The sequence below is a fragment of the Aquarana catesbeiana genome, linkage group LG03 (genome assembly GCF_042186555.1).
Source record: "Aquarana catesbeiana isolate 2022-GZ linkage group LG03, ASM4218655v1, whole genome shotgun sequence".
Taxonomy (NCBI): domain Eukaryota; kingdom Metazoa; phylum Chordata; class Amphibia; order Anura; family Ranidae; genus Aquarana; species Aquarana catesbeiana.
This window is the reverse complement of record NC_133326.1, coordinates 576,897,924-576,919,760: the sequence shown is the minus strand read 5'-3', so window position 1 is coordinate 576,919,760 and position 21,837 is coordinate 576,897,924. Positions and strand designations below refer to the sequence as shown.

At 47.2% G+C, this 21,837-nt stretch overlaps 1 protein-coding gene across 1 annotated transcript in view; it reads left to right on the top strand.

The window, feature by feature from the left end:
- Window positions 1-6,224: 6,224 nt before the first annotated feature.
- LOC141132936 (patatin-like phospholipase domain-containing protein 2) overlaps window positions 6,225-21,837 on the top strand; it is a 32,975-nt gene continuing 17,362 nt past the window's right edge. The window contains exon 1 of the mRNA XM_073621945.1: window positions 6,225-6,499. Coding sequence (XP_073478046.1) covers window positions 6,313-6,499 — 187 coding nt within the window. The 5' untranslated portion in view covers window positions 6,225-6,312. The remainder of the gene's footprint in view (window positions 6,500-21,837) is intronic.

Sequence of the window (21,837 nt, the reverse complement as noted above, 5' to 3'; positions counted from 1 at the left end):
AGTGCTCCCGCACATGACGTCACCAGTTGGCGCCGTTGTGCGGGCGCATAGGTTTCCATCTGGTGTCAGCGTAGCTGTACGCAGTGACGTCAGCCTGGGCGGGTCCCTGCCGTGAGCAGGGATCCCCGCCCCACGTACCGCCGGCCTGTCAGCGTGACGTCGGTGGCAATCACCGGCGCGGCCGGGACGCATATTAGGCGTCGCCCCAGGCACATTTTTTCCTCCTCTGCTCTCCACAACAGAACAGACGCCATAGCGTTGGTCAGCCTCGGTTTTAAGCACCTCAAGGTAACACTGTATGAATATACTACAACTTCCTACTCCCCTTACTCTTTAGTGTCAGTACTGTGACCTTCTCTATGGATTCCATCATCCACTTTAGGTCCACCATCCCACCCATGATTGGCTATGTTTTGCAGAGGATGCTTGCGCTTTGGGGATGATGCCGATGTGTGCCTGTCTTGCGCTGGATTGCCTGCCACCCCAGCTCCGGGGGAGAGCTATTCCCTGCCCAGTCCCTGCCCTGTACCATAGTCTGGTGACATTGTGAGTACCCAGAAATTGACACATTGTCCTTTCTGGTTGTATTTATTTCTATTCTTTGATGGCTTCATACTTTGTAATTTCAGAAATCCTGTAGCATCCGCCCCTGAAGAAGTGTATTCACAGAAACGCGTCGGGCACCAAGGATGCAGCCACTGGGCTTTTAATTGGATTTGACAGTTATTAATGTTTTGATGTACCTCTTTATTTTATTTTCATACTCATTTTTTACATCATGTGTTTTGTGCTCCCCAGTATAGATATATGTATTTATTGTACAGTGTACATCTGCTACAGTTATATATGGTTAGACATACTATTTTTGACTGTCTGTATACATATGCATTCATGTAGGCTATGGCTTGTGCGCATGCACACGTAACCCTTTACATGTGTTGTATACCCAGAATTTTCCACCAATAAATTTGTACACATTTTTATCTTACTCCAATCTGTCTACTGCCTCATTTAAAGTCCCACCTGGCCTCCGGCCTTCCCTTCCTCTTTTTCATTCCTGGACCCTGATCAGGCCGCATTGATGGGCACTGATCAGACCGCATTGCTGGGCACTGATCAGGCCGCATTGCTGGACACTGATCAGACTGCATTGCTGGACACTGATCAGACTGCATTGCTGGACACTGATCAGACTGCATTGATGGGCACTGATCAGACCGCATTGCTGGGCACTGATCAGGCCGCATTGCTGGACACTGATCAGACTGCATTGCTGGACACTGATCAGACTGCATTGCTGGACACTGATCAGGCTGCATTGCTGGACACTGATCAGACTGCATTGCTGGACACTGATCAGACTGCATTGCTGGACACTGATCAGGCCGCATTGATGGGCACTGATCAGACTGCATTGCTAGACACTGATCAGGCTGCATTGCTAGACACTGATCAGGCTGCATTGCTGGACACTGATCAGGCTGCATTGATGGGCACTGGTCTGGCTGCATTGATGGACACTGGTCAGGCTGCATTGATAGGCAATGATCAGACTGCATTGCTGGGCACTGATCAGGCTGCAATTCTGGATACAGGTCAGACTGCATTGCTGGACACTGATCAGGCTGCATTGCTGGACACTGATCAGACTGCATTGCTGGACACTGATCAGACTGCATTGCTGGACACTGATCAGGCTGCATTGCTGGACACTGATCAGGCTGCATTGATGGGCACTGGTCTGGCTGCATTGCTGGACACTGATCAGGCTGCATTGCTGGACACTGATCAGGCTGCATTGCTGGACACTGATCAGACTGCATTGCTGGACACTGATCAGGCTGCATTGATGGGCACTGGTCTGGCTGCATTGATGGGCACTGGTCTGGCTGCATTGATGGGCACTGATCAGGCTGCATTGATGGACACTGATCAGGCTGCAATTCTGGATACAGGTCAGGCTGCATTGATGGCCACTGGTCAGGCTGCATTGCTGGACACTGATCAGGCTGCATTGCTGGACACTGGTCAGACTGCATTGATGGGCACTGATCAGGCTGCATTGCTGGACACTGATCAGGCTGCATTGCTGGACACTGATCAAGTTGCATTGCTGGACACTGGTCAGACTGCATTGATGGGCACTGATCAGGCTGCATTGCTGGGCACTGATCAGGCTGCAATTCTGGATACAGGTCAGACTGCATTGCTGGACACTGATCAGGCTGCATTGCTAGACACTGATCAGGCTGCATTGCTAGACACTGATCAGGCTGCATTGCTGGACACTGGTCAGGCTGCATTGATGAGCACTGATCAGGCTGCATTGCTGGGCACTGATCAGGCTGCAATTCTGGATACAGGTCAGACTGCAATTCTGGATACAGGTCAGGCTGCATTGTTGGACACTGATCAGGCTGCATTGCTGGACACTGATCAGGCTGCAATTCTGGATACAGGTCAGGCTGCATTGTTGGACACTGATCAGGCTGCATTGCTGGACACTGATCAGGCTGCATTGCTGGACACTGGTCAGGCTGCATTGCTGGACACTGATCAGGCTGCATTGCTGGACACTGGTCAGGCTGCATTGCTGGACACTGGTCAGGCTGCATTGCTGGGCACTGATCAGGCTGCATTGCTGGACACTGATCAGGTTGCATTTGATGGGCACTGGTAAGGCTGCATTGATGGGCACTGGTAAGGCTGCATTGATGGGCACTGGTAAGGCTGCATTGATGGGCACTGATCAGGTTACATTTGATGGGCCCTGGTAAGGCTGCGTTTGATGGGCACTGATTAGGCTGCATTGATGGGCACTGAGGAGTGGACGGCCCAGGGCCTGGGCCCCACTTTACACAATAAATACAGGCAGACTGAAGAGAGGGGCCCGTGCCGGCACACTCAGCACACCTGGCCTTACTCCTCTGCACAGAACAACACATGTGTGCGCAGACACCTTGAGGCAGGAGGGGCCTCACATATCGGAGCCTGCATAGAAACATAGTGCAGGAGGGGCCCCCAGATCTCAGAAAGACCATAGAGACAGGGAACCATTATCATGTATTGTGGTGCTTTTTTTTTTGTTAGTATAGTGTAGCAGAATCTCTAACCTCTTCCAGTCTAATGAGAACGTTTGAGGCCACGGACCACTGACATCCTTCAATATGTAGTGGGTTGTGAGGCATAGTGGGTGCAAAGATGGTGAAAGTCATTGGACGCCAGAAGCTTCTTGGATGCAAAAGAGGTTTTATTTCTTTTAACATTCCTTTTTATATTTTACAAGGGAAAGAGGGTCAGGGCCAGGACACCCTTAAGTGGTTGCAATTTCAATAGGCAGACCCGTGACTTCAATAGGAAGACAGCCTTACAGGGAAAGGCCGCAGCAAGGTGCCATGTCTGCACGTGCAGGTTTGCTGTCTCCTTTGGCAACAGTATTTAACAGTTCCTAACGCAAAGTTCAACAGTTCTCTCAGCTTTACTACAATGTCCACTTGTAGCTCTTCAGCCCCTTGAGCTCCTAGTCTCTCACTGGACTCTCTGATTCGCTGACTCTGAATCCTGTGAGCTCCTTAAGGCTTTTGCGGTGGTATCCCCCTAAAGCGTCACCCACGCTTCCTTGCTGGGTCCCTAGCTTGGCACTCCAGATACCCCTTAAGCTTCACACCTGCTGACCGGCTAGGTTCCTGGCCTAAAACACAAGGCTGCTCTCCAAGCATCACCTCTGTGGGTTGGGTCCCTGACTTGATCACCGCCTGAATCTTCCTGATTCTCCACCGAGCCCGTTTGGTGAGAATGTTACTCCGGTACTTGCTTCAGTTACTCACTGTGGTCTCTGGTAAAGGTGGTTGGTCCCTTAGTGCCGACAGCTTCCTTTGTACCTCCGACCACAACAGGTTCTCCAGCCGGCAGAACCGTCACTTTTGGTTGGACTGCAAGCCGCAATCCCAACCCTGCGCTGCCCTCTTACTTCTGGATAGCCCCTCATACAGCCTGGCAGCCAGATGCCCCCAGGATAGGCCCAATCTCTGGCCTAGCAGCCTGGGGCAGGCGACACACATCCACCCAGACACAAGTCCGGGTGGCACAGAACATGGATCACCTGACTCCACCCAAATATATAGGTTCTCCCAGCAGGCTAAGGGATTCAAGAAAACCCCTGCCCATTGGCTGAGATATCCTATATACCCATAACTTGACCTTGAAATGTCCTTCTCACATCTCATGCCACCAAGTGCCTGGCCACCAAGTGGCATAAGAGAAAAGTACAACAAGGCCAAACTTAGGGAGAAATAAATGGATCTCTAACAACTATCCACAGTAGCTACTCCTGACAAGGAATTTTGTGAGGAGCTCCCTGACTAAACCCCAGGGCGCTACATCAGCACGCAGGTTAAGTTATTTTGTTGATACATCCAGTGGGGGATCTGTGAAAGGATGGATGGAGCCCGTTCTGCTCTATGGGTGGTCAGATGTAAACAGACTTTGTGGTCTATTTACACCCAACTGAGGAGAACAGATCCCCTTCCGTTTGTTTTTAGTGGATTGGATTGGAGATTACACCCGCTGCTCCAAGAGAAGAGAGGCTCCAATTGGGTCCGCCTGGAAAACAGATAGGCAGATCCAACCAGACTTCTCATGTAAAAGTACCTAAAGTGCAATGTGATAGATATAGAGAATAATGAATGTATGTACATCCAAAGTGCTAGTGCAATAAGTACATTTCATACAAAAAGTCCAATAAAATTGTGTCATGATAAACTTGTGTAGATCCACTGTAAGCTGTTTTCACCGACTTCAGTGTAACATCACCAAAACAAAGCACACACACATCTGCTTACCAATAAATGTGTCCTCTTAAAATTATGAGGTCATGTGTGCTTGTCACCTGCCTTATATTTGCAGCCACTTTACTCAAAAATCAACAATGCAGGTATGATGACTTTCTCCCAAAAGTGGCTTTTCACCACTCCGTCCAGTCCAGTGCCAACCGCAGGAAACCCTGTATATACAAGGAATAAAGCATGCTGTAGTGCATGACCAAGGCATACTGTGCTGTTTTATTAAAGTAATGTACTTACAGCAAAGTTTACTGGGATAAAGAGACACGTTGTTTACTTGTCCTGGTCATGCACTACAGCGTGCTTTATTCTTTGTATATACGGGGTTTCCTGTGGTTGGCACTGGACTGGACGGAGTGCTGAAAGGCCACTTTTGGGGGAAAGCCATCATATCTGCATTGTTGCTTTTTTTTAGTAAAGTGGCTGCAAATATCCAGCAAATGACAAGCACACATGACCTCATAATTTTATAAAGTCAATTTATTTGGTAAGCAGATGGTATGTGCTCTATTTTGGTGATGTTAAACTGAAGTTGGTGCAAACAGCTTGCAGTGGATCTGCACAAGTTTAACACAGCACAATTTTATTGGACTTTTTATATGAAATGTATGTTTTATGCATATATTTTATTGCACTAGCACTTAGGAATGTACATGTACTAATTATTCTTGATATCTATCACATTGCACTTTATTGTGGTTCATGCTTATATGATGGATGTTTTTTCTTTGTTCCTTTGAGTTCCATCCTTCCGGCAGAGCTGCTGTCTGGGTTCGGGGGGTTTGAAGGATGATGGGGGCACCAAAATGCACCTTTGCCTTTGTACCCAAAGATCCTGGCACCCACCCTGTGTATATAGACTGTATATAGACTGTATATAGGAGAAGTTGTCCCTGAAGAATTTTTCTGAAGTCAAGTGGGCATCCCATAATACTCCTCATCCCCATCCAAGTTTTATCCCCTCAATAAACACACAAAGTAGTGGACTGTCGTGTGACTCTGGGGGGATCATTGGGTGTGCAGGGGGGGGACCCCATTTCACCAGCGGCTCCTATGTGGGGTGCTCTATGATCACACAGTGACCGGGAATACATGGAAGATCAATAGAAATGTAGGATATGATCCCAATATTGTGCACTGTGATGTAATTAGATTGATCACTATTAGGTAAGTCTGATTCTGTGGCATAAGCGCCCTGTGTTATAACTCCAGCCTGCATGACGTCATCCCCCTAATCCTCTCCTTCCAGACCAGCGCTGGGTGACGTCACTCAGGGGATCCTTACGCGCAGGGCAGGAGGCCGGTCTCCTCTTCGGTGCTCTGATTTGCTGCTGCCTCTCAATGTAACGCCTCCAGAGGGCGGAGCTCGGTTGTCACTGTGGCCGGTCCTTTAAATGTTGAACAATCGGAGCGCTCGGCTCTTCCTATTCATATCATCTGATTGATCGGGGCTGTGCCGAGTACAGACACCATGTTCGATCGGGAGTGGGGATGGAACCTGTCCTTCGCCGGATGCGGCTTCCTCGGGGTCTACCATGTCGGGGTGTCCAGCTGTCTGCAGGAGAGAGCGCCCTACCTGATCACCGAGGCCACCAAGATCTATGGGGCGTCTGCCGGGGCTCTGAATGCTGCCGCCCTGGTGTGCCAGTGCTGCCTGGGTGAGTCCTATGGAGAGAAAGGGGGGGGGGGGGGGGGTCCTCTGTGTCCTACTGGATCTGGCATGCAGTCTCCCCCCCCCCCAATACTAGAGCGGACATACAGACAGTGCCCCCCCCAATACTAGAGCTGACATACAGACAGTGCCCCCCCCCCCAATACTAGAGCGGACATACAGACAGTGCCCCCCCCCCCAATACTAGAGCTGACATACAGACAGTGCCCCCCCCCCAATACTAGAGCGGACATACAGACAGTGCCCCCCCCCCCAATACTAGAGCTGACATACAGACAGTGCCCCCCCCCCCCAATACTAGAGCTGACATACAGACAGTGCCCCCCCCCCCAATACTAGAGCTGACATACAGACAGTGCCCCCCCCCAATACTAGAGCTGACATACAGACAGTGCCCCCCCCCCCAATACTAGAGCTGACATACAGACAGTGCCCCCCCCCCCCCCCAATACTAGAGCTGACATAGAGACAGTGCCCCCCCCCCCCAATACTAGAGCTGACATACAGACAGTGCCCCCCCCCATACTAGAGCTGACATACAGACAGTGCCCCCCCAATACTAGAGCAGACATACAGACAGTGCCCCCCCCCCCCAATACTAGAGCTGACATACAGACAGTGCCCCCCCCCCCAATACTAGAGCTGACATACAGACAGTGCCCCCCCCCAATACTAGAGCTGACATACAGACAGTGCCCCCCCCCAATACTAGAGCTGACATACAGACAGTGCCCCCCCCCCATACTAGAGCTGACATACAGACAGTGCCCCCCCCCACAATACTAGAGCTGACATACAGACAGTGCCCCCCCCCCCAATACTAGAGCTGACATACAGACAGTGCCCCCCCCCCAATACTAGAGCTGACATACAGACAGTGCCCCCCCCCCCAATACTAGAGCTGACATACAGACAGTGCCCCCCCCACAATACTAGAGCTGACATACAGACAGTGCCCCCCCCCCCAATACTAGAGCTGACATACAGACAGTGCCCCCCCCCAATACTAGAGCTGACATACAGACAGTGCCCCCCCCCCCCCCCCAATACTAGAGCTGACATACAGACAGTGCCCCCCCCAATACTAGAGCTGACATACAGACAGTGCCCCCCCCCCCCAATACTAGAGCTGACATACAGACAGTGCCCCCCCCCAATACTAGAGCTGACATACAGACAGTGCCCCCCCCCCAATACTAGAGCTGACATACAGACAGTGCCCCCCCCCCAATACTAGAGCTGACATACAGACAGTGCCCCCCCCCCAATACTAGAGCTGACATACAGACAGTCCCCCCCCCCAATACTAGAGCTGACATACAGACAGTGCCCCCCCCCCAAATACTAGAGCTGACATACAGACAGTGCCCCCCCCAATACTAGAGCTGACATACAGACAGTGCCCCCCCCCCCAATACTAGAGCTGACATACATACAGTGCCCCCCCCCCAATACTAGAGCTGACATACAGACAGTGCCCCCCCCCCCCCAATACTAGAGCTGACATACAGACAGTGCCCCCCCCCCAATACTAGAGCTGACATACAGACAGTGCCCCCCCCCCAATACTAGAGCTGACATACAGACAGTGCCCCCCCCCCAATACTAGAGCTGACATACAGACAGTGCCCCCCCCCCCCAATACTAGAGCTGACATACAGACAGTGCCCCCCCCCCAATACTAGAGCTGACATACAGACAGTGCCCCCCCCCCCAATACTAGAGCTGACATACAGACAGTGCCCCCCCCCCCCCCAATACTAGAGCTGACATACAGACAGTGCCCCCCCCCCCCAATACTAGAGCTGACATACAGACAGTGCCCCCCCCAATACTAGAGCTGACATACAGACAGTGCCCCCCCCCCCCCCCCCAATACTAGAGCTGACATACAGACAGTGCCCCCCCCAATACTAGAGCTGACATACAGACAGAGGCCCCCCCCAATACTAGAGCTGACATAGACAGTGCCCCCCCCCCAATACTAGAGCTGACATACAGACAGTGCCCCCCCCCCAATACTAGAGCTGACATACAGACAGTGCCCCCCCCCAATACTAGAGCTGACATAGACAGTGCCCCCCCCCAATACTAGAGCTGACATAGACAGTGCCCCCCCCCCCAATACTAGAGCTGACATAGACAGTGCCCCCCCCCCCAATACTAGAGCTGACATACAGACAGTGCCCCCCCCCCTACATACTATACTACAATACTAGAGCTGCAGTGTTTCCCTCTGCTGAAGTCCTAGTTACCCCCTCATGTATAGTGAAGAGTACCCCTTTTGTATCCTGGAGGAGCCATACAGATGGTGACCCCTTCCTGTAATAGAGGCGCTAGGAAGGTGCCCTTATCCTGTATACGAAAGGTGCCCTACTGACCGGGGGGGGGTATCTCGGTGGTACAATAGAGAAAAGGGGGGCCCCCATGTCTGTATCCTGGAGGTGTCATATAGTCTAGTACAGTCAGTTCTCCATAATGGACTCCTTGTCCATTGTAGTCTTTTATAGTGGTCAGATCAGCACAGAAATCCAAGGATCAATTGATGCATCCCATAATCTGGGAGTGGTGGAAGCCAATTTTAATCTCTGATTTATAGCCTGTGCCCACCCATAAGCTCTTTTCAAACTGAATACTGTGAGAGGACAAGAATTGAGACCATGTAATCCCCAGTGTCCTCTTCCCAACGGATTTCATTTTTAATCCTTCTCTGGGAATAAAGTCCTATTCTGATTGGTTGCCCAATGTCTTATCTGGAACCTTAGCAGCTCTGAACTGTAAAGGATTGAAGTGTCCTATCAAACACTGAGTCATCCATCACCCACCTTCCATCAAAGAGAGCTGTATACACCTCAGTTCTAAATCCATTGTGTGTATACAATGTAACAATTTTAGGTTTTACTAAATGAAATCTAATCTGTACATTAGGAAGCGGGGACATGTCTGGAGATCTGACCTGATCTCATCTCAGGCTGCTCGTTGAGTCAACCAGATTCCTTGTCTGTCTACTGCGTGATCACCTAAGTTATGATGATTTGGGTATTTTGCAATTTGAGTTATACGCTGCATAATAATGCTGGAAATGTAGTCATACTTGTATGGGCAGTCATGTGACTGTGTGTGTACAGTATGTGTGTGTGTTTGTATAAATATATATTCTACACATGTTATACACTATATTACCAAAGGTATTGGGACACCTGCCTTTACACGCACATGAACTTTAATGGCATCCCAGTCTTAGTCTGTAGGGTTCAATATTGAGTTGGCCCATCCTTTGCAGCTATAACAGCTTTAAGTGCCGGTTCACACTAGACGCGGCACGACTTGCAGGTCGCCTCACCGAGGCGACCTGCACACGACTGCCGGGGCGACTTGCAAGACGACTTCTGTATAGAAGTCTATGCAAGTCGCCCCCAAAGTAGTACAGGAACCTTTCTTCTAAGTCGGAGCGACTTGTGTCGCTCCAATTAGAACGGTTCCATTGTACAGAACGGGAGGCGACTTGTCAGGCGGCTAGGTCGCCTGACAAGTCGCCCCCGTGTGAACCGAGCCTAAAGGGGTTGTAAAGGTTTGTGTTTTTTCACCTTAATGCTTCCTATGTATTAAGGTGAAAAAAAACATCTGTCAGTGAACGTCCTCCCAGCATCCCCCCCCCCCCCCCCCGTTTTACTTACCCGAACCCTCAAACTTGTCCACGGGGACGTACCGTCTCTCTGCTAGGGGGTTTTCGGCTGTTGATTGGATAGATTGATAGCAGCGCAGCCATTGGCTCCTGCTGATGTCAATCAAATCCAATGAGGAGGGCCGAGTCTTACATTCTTACATTCAGCATTTATGGATGCCGAATGCTGGACTCGGGAGCGCGCCCGCAAGTTTTTGAAGCCGAGACCTGTCAGTTATAAAAATCTCCCCCCCCTCAATTAATTGTCTGCAGATTTAGGCCACATGCACACTTGAGCTCCTAAACACCTGTTTTACAGAAGTTTGACTTTTTTGTTTTCTGCCCCCAAACACCCCTCTATGTTGGCCTGTGTCCATGCACACATAGGCATTTAGAGGAGATCAGTGGCAATGGAGTTTAGTGGCTGAAATCTGAACGCACCAAATCTGCGCTCAGGTGAGAACGTCTTGACAAAAAACGATTGTGTGTAAACACGTCTAAATGTGCATTAATGCTAGGCATATTTAGTGCTTGAGCATTACTTCATTTCAGTGGCCATATTGAATTATTATCCTGGCCAATGACCTACATTAACACCCATGCGCTTGATGTGCCTTAATGCATTCATTACTGCATTTCTGCGCATCAAGCGTGTTTTTTTTTTTTTTTTTTTTTTTTTTTTTTTCTGCTGCCAGGTGTAAGACTTCTAGCAGAGTTGGCCGACACGTCCAGTGTGAAGGAGGCCCTAACTTTCTCTCTCCCTTGAAGAGACATGCCTAGAGGATAAACTGCCCACAAAAATGTGGGTGGTTGGCTAGGGCACTGGTTTCTGCAATGGGCAGCTGCGTGTTTGATTTTTTTTTTTTTTTTAACCTGCCGTTATGTCTACACCCTTTAAGAAAATCGGCCGGAAAATTTCATATTCTAAACGATCACTCGATTAGTCAAAAATGGATAAAACCCTGGCATTATTGTAAAAATGGTCACATAATATAGCCCTTGAGGATTGTGTGCAAGCAAGAACGCTTAGTAAAAAAGTAATTGATTTTAAAATTAAATTTTTTTTTTTCCCTTTAAATACTGTTGTAAGGTGCACATCCACTATGGATTCTGTATTTTCATTACTTAGAGGATTAATAAGGCCAGGCAAGGGAGTTTTTGGACTTTTTTTGAACCCATTCACACAGGGGCAACACGACTTGCAGGTCGCCTCAGCGAGGCGACCTGCAAACGACTGCCCGGGCGACTTGCAAAACGACTTCTGTATAGAAGTCTATGCAAGTCGCCCCAAGTCGCCCCCGAAGTCGTACAGGAACCTTTTTCTAAGTCGGAGCGACTTGCGTCGCTCCCCGGTTCCATAGTCGTCCCTGTGTGAATGGGCTCTTAAAAAAAAAAAAAAAAAAAAAAGTATAGTTTTTTTTTTTTTTTTTTTTTTTTATCTTTCTTTTTGTCTATTGGAAGGTCAAATCTACACAGATGTGAGTGATGAGGCCCCCCAGTATGGTGCAATGTCCAGCATGTATACAGGAAGCTGGGATCCTTTTCATGAACACATGTTCATTCTTTGCGGTTGGAAGCTTTTTTTAAAGAATGTTGAGTTGCAGAGCTGACCTGTGATTGGACGTGGCTGGTGAGCTGACTTGTGGGTGTGTATCCCCCCTCCCCCCTCAGTGTGAGATTACAGCTGGTCAGTCGGTCATCACTGGGCTGTTACCATAAGAATGACACAGATCTATAGGGAACAAAGGTCCCGGGGTTACTCCAGTTCAGGCAGACTGTTTCTATTGCAGATATTGCATACCTCCTGTCTTTCTATTTACCAACACAACTCATCTGACCGCAAACTGAACAAAGATCACATTTAAATAATCTAATTTATGTAAATCTGCACAGGGAAGGTGACAGTACTGTATTACTAAAAACAAAGCCTAGGAATACTGATAATATGTAATAATTATATGTCTGATAATGTGTCTCTTACTATGTGTGCCTTATACAGACATAAATCCCATCTAAAGCCCCGTACACACGATCCGAAAATCGTACGAAAAATTCCGCATTCGAATCGATCGTACGATAATCGGAACGTTAGTACAGAGCTTTCGAGAGCCAATCAGGACAGTTCATCCGATATTATTCTATCGGACATGCACGGAAATTTTTTTCATACGATGCCAGATCGTACGATTTTCGTTTAATCAGTACACCTATCGTTCGAAAATGCAATACAAATGCATTACAACACATGACATCACTTCCGAATTTTTATGCTGTCGTACGGGAATTTTCGTGACTTTAGTAAACTCATCAGATTCGACGTGAGATTAGCATGCAAAAAAAGACGATCATTCGTCCGATAATCGGATCGTGTGTACCGGGCATTAGGCCTGGTTCACACCTAGACATTTTTTCAGTTTTGCAGAAACACACTATGGTCCATTTAACATGGTTTCCTATGGATGCAGTTCACATCTGTGCATTTTATGAAAAGGGCCAGGGATTTTTTTTTTTTTTTTTTGGTTCTATAGCCTTCAATGGATCAAAAAGTGTATTGAAAAAAATGCACCTGGAATATGCAAACTGCAACCTGCATAGGTGTGACCCACGGCTAAGGCCGGGTACACACTGGTACCACAAATCCTCCGACATTGGGAGCTCATGTCACATGACATGTGAAAAATCAATGTTTCCCTATGGGAGTCGTCTTAACTGGTCTGACACAAGTCGGTCCGACTTTGAAAATGCTCCCTGGACTACTTTGGTCTGACGTGGTTCCTACTTCAGCCCATTGATCATCACTGAAGTCAGATCGCCCTCTTAGGCCCCTTTCACACGATCGGACCGTTCAGGTCCGCCTGTCAGTTTTGACGGCGGACCTGAACGGGCGCTCCATGTTAGCCTATGGAGCGTCGGATGTCAGCGGAGACATGTCCGCTGACATCCGACCCCGTCCGATCCGCTAAAAGCAGACGGATGGCCCTACGTCCAGATCCATCGCTATCGGATCGGGTGAGATCTGACGAAAACGGACACGCTGTCCGTTTTCGTCCGATCCCTCCATAGGCGGCAGCGGCGCCTGACAAGCCCCTCCCCGCTCAGTGAGCAGAGAGGGACCTGTCATCCGCCGGCTCAGCGGAGATCAACGGACAGATCTCCCGCTGAGCCGGCGGACCGAGGCGGGCTCCGTAGAAACGGAGTCCGCCTCATGTGAAAGGGGCCTTAGGCTTCATGTACACGGGACATTTTTACAACATCTCCTGGACGATTTAACTTGACAGATAGTAATCCATGTTTAAAACGTCAGTTTTGCCGCAAAAAAAATCACATTTTTTAAAAAATAGCCAAAAATGAAAAACGCCTGTAAATGAAATGGGCCTAAATGCGAGTTAACATGTATAGCTGCGTTTAGAAGCGTTTGGCTCTTGAAATGCCTCCAAACTCAGCTTCTGATCACGTTTTTTTGCATTCCAAAAAAAGCCGCTAAAATCAACTGCCTAGAAATGACTGTAAGGCCTCATTCCCACGAGGCGGATCCACTCAGCTCTGTCCGCCAGCTCAGCAGATGATCTCTCTGTTGATCTCTGCTGAGCCGGTGGATGACGGGTCCGTCTCTGCTCACTGAGGGGAGGGGCCTGTCAGAGCGCCGCCGATTTCTATGGAGGGATCGAACGAAACGGACAGCATGTCCTTTTTCATCAGGTCTTATCCGATCCGCCAGGATGGATGAGAACGTAACGCCATACGTCTGATTTTATCAGATGTCAGCGGACATGGTAACCGCTGACATCCATCGCTCCATAGACCTGCATGGAGCGTCCATTCAGGTCTGCCTAAAAACTGACAGAAGGACCTGAACGGTCTGTTCATGTGAAAGGGGCCTAAACTACCCTGTGTACATGTACTGATAAGATAACAGAGGAGAGTTCAGGAGGAGTTGAAAAAAATGCCCAACTGCTCCTAAACATCCGTTTACCAGCAGCAGTGTACATGAGGCCTTAACTGGTCCGACTTTGGCATGCAACTTTTTTCGGCGTGGGGGTTCCCCTTTAAAATCCATACCAGACCAAAGGGCCTGGTATGCTGCTTGAGGGGGAACCAATGATGTGTTGTGGGTTTTTTTTTTTTTCTTTTTTTTTTTTTTTTTTTTACATTATGCGTGGAGTTCCCCCTAAATATTCATACCAGACAGTGCTTGGTATTGTTGGGGATCAAAGTCGGACACATGTCGGATTTCAAGTCGCAGGGCGAAGTCCGATCCAAAAAGGTACAACAGTTGTGTCGTACCAGTGTGAACCCGGCCTGTGGGCTCATTCACACCTATGCATTCTTGGTGCTTTTTGCATTTTGCAGATTTGCACTACAGGATGTGTTCCATTGGAAATGATGTTAAATGGATTGTAGTGCAAATCTGCTTAATGCAAAAAGCACTAGAAATCCATAGGTGTGAACCAGGCCTAAGACGTCATACACACCTTATCTATTGAGCTGCATAGATCTACATAAACCAGCCCAGGGGTATGTAAAAAACAATTGTTTCTATCTGCCCTGTTCCTTCTATACAATTGTGGTGTTCTGCATATCAATCTGTCTGCATTTTTGCACATTACACCTCCCCATCTGTGCAGGTGAATGAAGTTTCATTTTGTGACACTTTAATTAAGTTCGGGCTCGCAATGGATCACTTTTCAGAAGGCAGTTGACGGGTACGTTGCTTCCTGGACACTGGTTTTATCCCTCGAAGGACTGCAGCATCATGCTGCATGCATTGCATGTGGTTACGGTGTAGCCTGTCCACTAAAATTGGAAGCATTTGTCAGTGGTACTGCCTGCTACACACAACATGCCGTGTCGGTTTTGACACAAAACACAACATCGTGGCTACAGTATGTGTACCTCCCCCTCCAGCTGCCATTTTTACCCAAGGTGGGCAGCCAATGAGATGGAAAAACCTCAATGTATCATACCATCCCTACACAAAGGCGTGTGCGTGTGTGTCTGGTTTGAATGAGCTCTAATAGAACAGAGCAGAACATTTTAATATGTTTTAAAATGCTGGCTTAGAAAATGTGTACAGTAGCTAGATGCTATTCTACTTGTAACAATGTAGTAATTCTTGATGTAACATTTCTATATTTTTCACGGTCATTCATTCTGATGAGACTTCAGACCAGCAGAGTTCAACTCTCAGGGTATAGGGAGTCTCCCTTACTATCACATAGAATATATAATGCTAAAGATGGCTCTCCAGACTGTGGACATCCCTGAGGCTAGGTTCCCACCTATGTGAGTGATTGCCACTGTGGGACCGCGCCACCCAGAAAAACATGCTGCCACTTAGATGTGTGGGGCTGCATTAATCCTAATGGCACCCCTACTCACTGGAAACCTCAGCACGCCTTCCTTCACCGGGAACCGTACCGCACTTGCGGTTTTTGTGTAGGCAGCGCTTTAAAAAAAATGGAGCAGGGACCTTTTCTGTGTGTTTTCAAGCGGCACAGCAGCACAATTAAATGAATAGGCTGTCATGCCCATGCAAAACGCAGCCCACAAAGCCACACAAGTGTGAAACTAGCCTTGGGAGAGTGTCAGAGAAGATAAATGTGCTGCTACTATGGTAAAAGTCCCTTTTTTTTTTTTTTTTTTTTTTTTTTTTGGCCTCCAAACACATTTCTGTATTAGCCATACACCTTGTAGGGGTTTATTTGTTTTTTAGAGCAGTGTTTAGTGCTCTAGCCAATAGAATGCAATTATGCGCATAAACTCACATCGATGCGTGTAATTGCGCACCAGATTGAACCTTTTTTTGGCGCTGGATCTTTCTGCCAGCTTTTGAGACCAACAATGGGGCGTTATTCCTCCCACTAACACCAACAATAGGGTGCTATTATATATAAATAATATAAATATATTATATTATTATAAAAAAAAAAATTCCTCTCCCCCCAAGGCATTGTTTAATGTCTAGTGTCTGATTCCCCCCTAAAGTCTGAAGGACAATTAACTGGCTCTTTTTGTTTAGAAAGTTTGTCTTTGAGAATATTTTCTGATCCCGAAGTTCAGTGATCTGAATCTGTTAGGAGTGTTTGTATACTTTGCCCTCAGATAATAGGCCGCTATAACACTGGTAATGATAATGCAGTTGTTTGGCTTCTCTGAAGATTTCCAAATGTGACCTTAGCAGGTCAGGCCATCCTCCGTTTGTCCTGGTAAAGTGAGGACATCCACGTCCCTGTAGTTGCTGTGAACGCGGAGTGAGATGAGGACGGTGACCTGACATGAGGTGCTATGAAGCCATGACACGTGGCTGTACAAGCTTACATAGACTGTTGTTCAGTATTGGAAAATTAGATTTTAGGAACATGAGAGGAAAAAACAAAACCTTTCTTGCTGAGCTGTTTGGTATTTGGCTCAAAACCACGAGGATACTGAAATGCAAATATGCTGATTGTTTTGAACCAGCTAGTCAGAATAATTCATGACCTTTCAGTGCTGATCTCAGCCTTTTCAGCCACTTCCTGTCTATAGGCTCCAGTGTTGGCTGCATGTCATTGCTCTGCAATGGTGACAACAGTGAAGCGTGCCTGTGTTGCGTCAGAATCTGCGACCCATCAGATTGGGGAACGGAAGTGACATTATGTCAGCTGCGTATGTGTCCACCGCTACCAGGTTTGCTCATCTGACAGAACACCTGCAGTCAGAAACAGCAGCGGACATCTTGCTACACTCAGCTACGTCTTGAATTGCATAGTTTTAGCAAACTGAGTGTCTATAAATAAGTATGGTGTGTTGACATCTGTGGTGATGTTTGGATGTTACATTTTGAAAAAATCTAAATGCCAGTAGTAGGAAGGTGGTGGTGGTCATGTTGGTACACTTGCATTGCTCAGCGCTAAACATTTAGGCTTTTTAAAAAAAAAAAAACCTTCAGACAGCATCACAGATTTCATACTATATTTACAGTATCACAAGTGAGTACACCCCTCACATTTTTGTAAATATTTTATTCTATCTTTTCATGTGACAACACTGAAGAAATGACACTTTGCTACAATGTAAAGTAGTGAGTGTACAGCTTGTATAACAGTGTAAATTTGCTGTACCCTCAAAATAACTCAACACACAGCCATTAATGTCTAAACCGCTGGCAACAAAAGTGAGTACACCCCTAAGTGAAAATGTCCAAATTGGGCCCAATTAGCCATTTTCCTTCCCAGGTGTTATGTGACTCGTTAGTTTTACAAGGTCTCAGGTGTGAATGGGGAGAAGGTGTGTAAAATTTGGTGTTATTGCTCTCACTCTCATACTGGTCACTGGAAGTTCAGCATGGCACCTCATGGCAAAGAACTCTCTGAGGATCTGAAAAAAAGAATTGCTGCTCTACATAAAGATGGCCTAGGCTATAAGAAGATTGGCAAGCCGTGAAACTGAGCTGCAGCACGGTGGCCAAGACCATACAGCGGTTTTAACAGGACAGGTTCCATTCAGAACAGAAGTTGAGCGCACGTGCTCAGCATCATATCCAGAGGTTGTCTTTGGGAAATAGACTGCATTGCTGCAGAAGTTGAAGGGGAGGGGGGGGGGGTCAGCCTGTCGGTTCTCAGACCATACGCTGCACACTGTATCAAATGGGTCTGCATGGCTGTCATCCCAGACGGAAGCATCTTCTAAGGATGGTGCACAAGAAAGTTTGCTGAAGACAAGCAGACTAAGGGCATGGATTACTGGAACCATGTCCTGTGGTCTGATGAGACCGAGATAAATGTATTTGGTTCAGATGGTGTCCAGAATGTTTGGTGGCAGCCAGGTGAGGAGTACAAAGACAAGTGTGTCTTGCCTACAGTCAAGCATGGTGGTGGGAGTGTCATGGTCTGGGGCTCTATGAGTGCTGCTACAGTTCATTAAGGGAACCATGAATGCCAACATGTACTGTGACATACTGAAGCAGAGCATGATCCCCTCCCTTCAGAGACTGGGCCGCAGGCCAGTATTCCAACATAACGACCCCAATGACACCTCCAAGACCACTGCCTTGCTAAAGAAGCCAAGGGTAAAGGTGATGGGCTAGCCAAGCATGTCTCCAGAGCTAAACCCTATTGAGGATCTGTGGGGCATCCTCAAACGGAAGGTGGAGGAGCGCAAGGTCTCCAACATCCACCAGCTCCGTGATGTCATCATGGAGGAGTGGAAGAGGACTCCAGTGGCAACCTGTAAAGCTCTGCTGAAATCCATGCCCAAGTGGGTTAAGGCAGTGCTGAAAAAATAATGATGGCCACACAAAATACTGACACTTTGGGCCCAATTTGGACATTTTCACTTGGGGGTGTACTCTTTCGTTTGCCAGCGGTTTAGACATTAATGGCTGTGTGTGTTATTTTGAGGGAACAGCAAATTTTCACTGCTATACAAGCTGTACACTCACTACTTTACATTGTAGCAAAGTGTCATTTCTTCATTGTCACATTAAGATATAATAAAATAGTTTTAAAAATGTGAGGGGCGTAATCACTTTTGTAAGATACTGTATGTATGCTCACTTCATTGCTAAAATTACTGTGAAATTCAAGACTTAGCTGGGTGTACTAAGATGTCCGCTGCCTTCTTCTGGCTGCAGGTGTTCTGTCAGATGAGCAAACCTGGTGGAACACATGCGTAGCTGACAGAACGTCACTTCTGTTACCTAATCTGATGGGTTGCCGATTTCTGACGGAACACCTGCACAATGTGTGATGGCACAGCTTCAAGTAGTCTCTATCAGTAACACATCATATAGGGTGACAACATAGGAGCATAATTAGGACTTGTTCACATGGATGTTTTCAGACATGAATTATACTTGGCGTAAAATTCCAAATGTTTTTCTGCCCCCTCCCGAGGTACCGCAGCTGATCTGTACAGTAGTAGGCCACAGAAATTAATTTTACTGTATGCCTCTATTCTAGTGGCACTCAGCTTGTGAAACGTCTGCATTTTGGGAAATTGTATGCACATGTGCAGGTAAACACCGAAGCAGAAGCTGAGCATCCTCCTTTACACTGGTACATGGTGTACAGCCATTCACGTCTGTGGCTGGCTGTACACTCTGCTTCTCCTGAACATAATACATTGGAAGGTCCGCAAACCTGTCCAGCCCTGTAATCCTTTACCTTACCATTCTAGGGCTCAGGTGATGGTGGTACCCGAGGGTGGTCAGGTCATGCATGCACACAGATTACCTTTTAGGCGTCTATAGGCTCTCTTTAGAGGAGCAGATGACTACCTGATGATGAAGGTCTTGAAAACCTCTCATTGTGGGATCCACACCTAGTCTGCAGTGTTTGCAAGGAAGTGGATATGCATCCTACTTGCATATGCACAGTGGCGAAGCTAGACATTCTTTCACCTGGGGCAAAGATTCAGTTCAGTGACCCCCTCTCCCATGGTGTTGGTAGGGCAGTGGCTGGTAGCGGTAGAGCTGTTGATAGTGGCTGGTGTCAGTAGGGGATTTATATTCTATAGCAGTGATGGCGAACCTTGGCATCCCAGATGTTTTTGGAACTACATTTCCCATGATGCTCATGCGCTCTGCAGTGTAGTTGAGCATCGTGGGAAATGTAGTTCCAAAACATCTGAGGTTCCAAGGTTCGCCATCACTGTTCTATAAGGATCACCTGGGATTTAGACACCAGTCAGGAACACACAAATCCCAACTCTTAGATTTCAGATTCCTACAAAGCTGAGTCAGCTGATCACCTGTGGTTGAAGGAAAGAAAGTTGCATAATGTATGGCCAACCTAAGATTGTTAGGTCTATTGGGAGTCTGTAAATATTAATTTTTTCCCATGGTCAGTTCTAAAATGGTTAGTTATTTAACAAAAAGTAAATACAAAAGTAAGCAAATTGTATTATTCAGGATTTTTATAGCGCCAACAGTTTGCGCATTGCTTTACAACAGTACAGTTACAATACAAATATAATAAAAATACTCAAGCGCTGTTCTGGGATGTTGGTATTAAAAAAGGTGAAAGAGCAGCTGCAACAATTCAATAGTGATCTGACCACAACTAATTAAGTTAAATTATGTGAATAGTGCGCTAAAACAAAAAACCTTGTGTATGAAGATGTGTATAATAACACAATATATATCAGTGCCACATATACATGAATATAAAAAGTGTATAAAGTCCACATGCAATCCAGTTACAATACAATTAAATACAGGAGGAATCAGAGGTCCCTGCTCGTAAGAGCTTACAATCTAGGCCCTTTTCACATGGTGGGCTCGGTTCTGATCAGCAGGGGATTAGCTCGGAGCGGGCGGATGACACATCCATGTCCAATCAGCTTCTGCAGAGCGGACACAGACCGAGCCACCCACCCTGCTCTATGGGCGGCCAGGTAGGGGAACACAAGTCCATTTATACCCTCATGTCCATAGGGATGAATGGACCTTTTGACCTGATGCTATGGGGGGAAAAAGGGCCATACATGAACAATGTGTGGTTTATATTCTTTTGTTTTCGTTCTCGGCTAGGCAGATGTGTGTTTTTGTATCCCTTTTGCATTTATGACAAGAGGTGTAAAAAAGACAGGTCTATTCCAAAGCAAAAGAACTGAGCGGTCTTGTGTGGCAGCAGTCCCAGTGCCGTTGCGTTTTCCAGGCTCTGATTGGCTGAATCGTGTGAGCTGACTGCTCTCTCGGTCTGGTCTTTTCATGTTTCCCTGGAAAGTTTTTAGCATAGGTCAGGAACGTGTGCCTAATAAGCAGTTAAGATTTCTCAGCAGTTCAAGGCTATTTAATTTTTGTTTTTTTTCTGCGTAAATTCAGGGCTAGGAGTACTGAGAGAGTTTTGAGAAATCGCTCTGATCTTCTTCTGAGAAACAAATTTAACGTGACTCACCAAGGACAAAGCATGTAAAGTACAAGTTATGATCTAGAATACAAAGTTCAGTAGTAGCATGTTTAAAGATATAAATCTATCATTGTTTATATGGACTTTATCTGTATTATGTAATCTGGAGAAAAAGCAGTACTTTGTAACTGACATAGTGAAAAAACCATGCAAAAGGTAACAACTGTGACTGAGCGCTGTGCCCGGCTGATGCCCGCTCTCCTCTTACTCTTTCAGTGCACACAGGTAGCAGCAGGTGCTAAAGGTTCTTGCTGCTGTCAGTCAGATCCTATGAGGATGGAGCAGTGGTTGTGGCCATGCCACACTGTGTGTGTCTATGGATGCACACAGCCCAGGTCAGGAGCATGCCTTTTTGGCTGCCCCATAGCACACAGTTTGCTGAGGGGGTACATGCAGGAGAAGAGGGGCAGACCGTGTTGGCGGGGATCTCCAAAAAGGGAGGCAAGGGCCTGCTCTGCAATACAACCGTACCCCATCCCTGACAATTATTTAAAACTAAACCTAATATTTATTGCATAGTGTGCCTGAAATGGTTCAGTGATCTGTAAACACAGCGACTGTTGGTTCACCAGCTAGGTAGATGCATGTTCTGCATCTTTTTGTATTTTTGGCAGGTGTAAAAAGGGAAATGTTGTTTTTTTCCAGGCCAAGGAACTGTCCACTTCGGCACCAGATGATGTGCTGTGGATGTGTTGGGCTCTGGCTGAATTGTGGGCTGACAGTTCTCAGGTCTGCTCTGCTCATGTTTCCTCTGGTAAGCTTGGCTGGGGA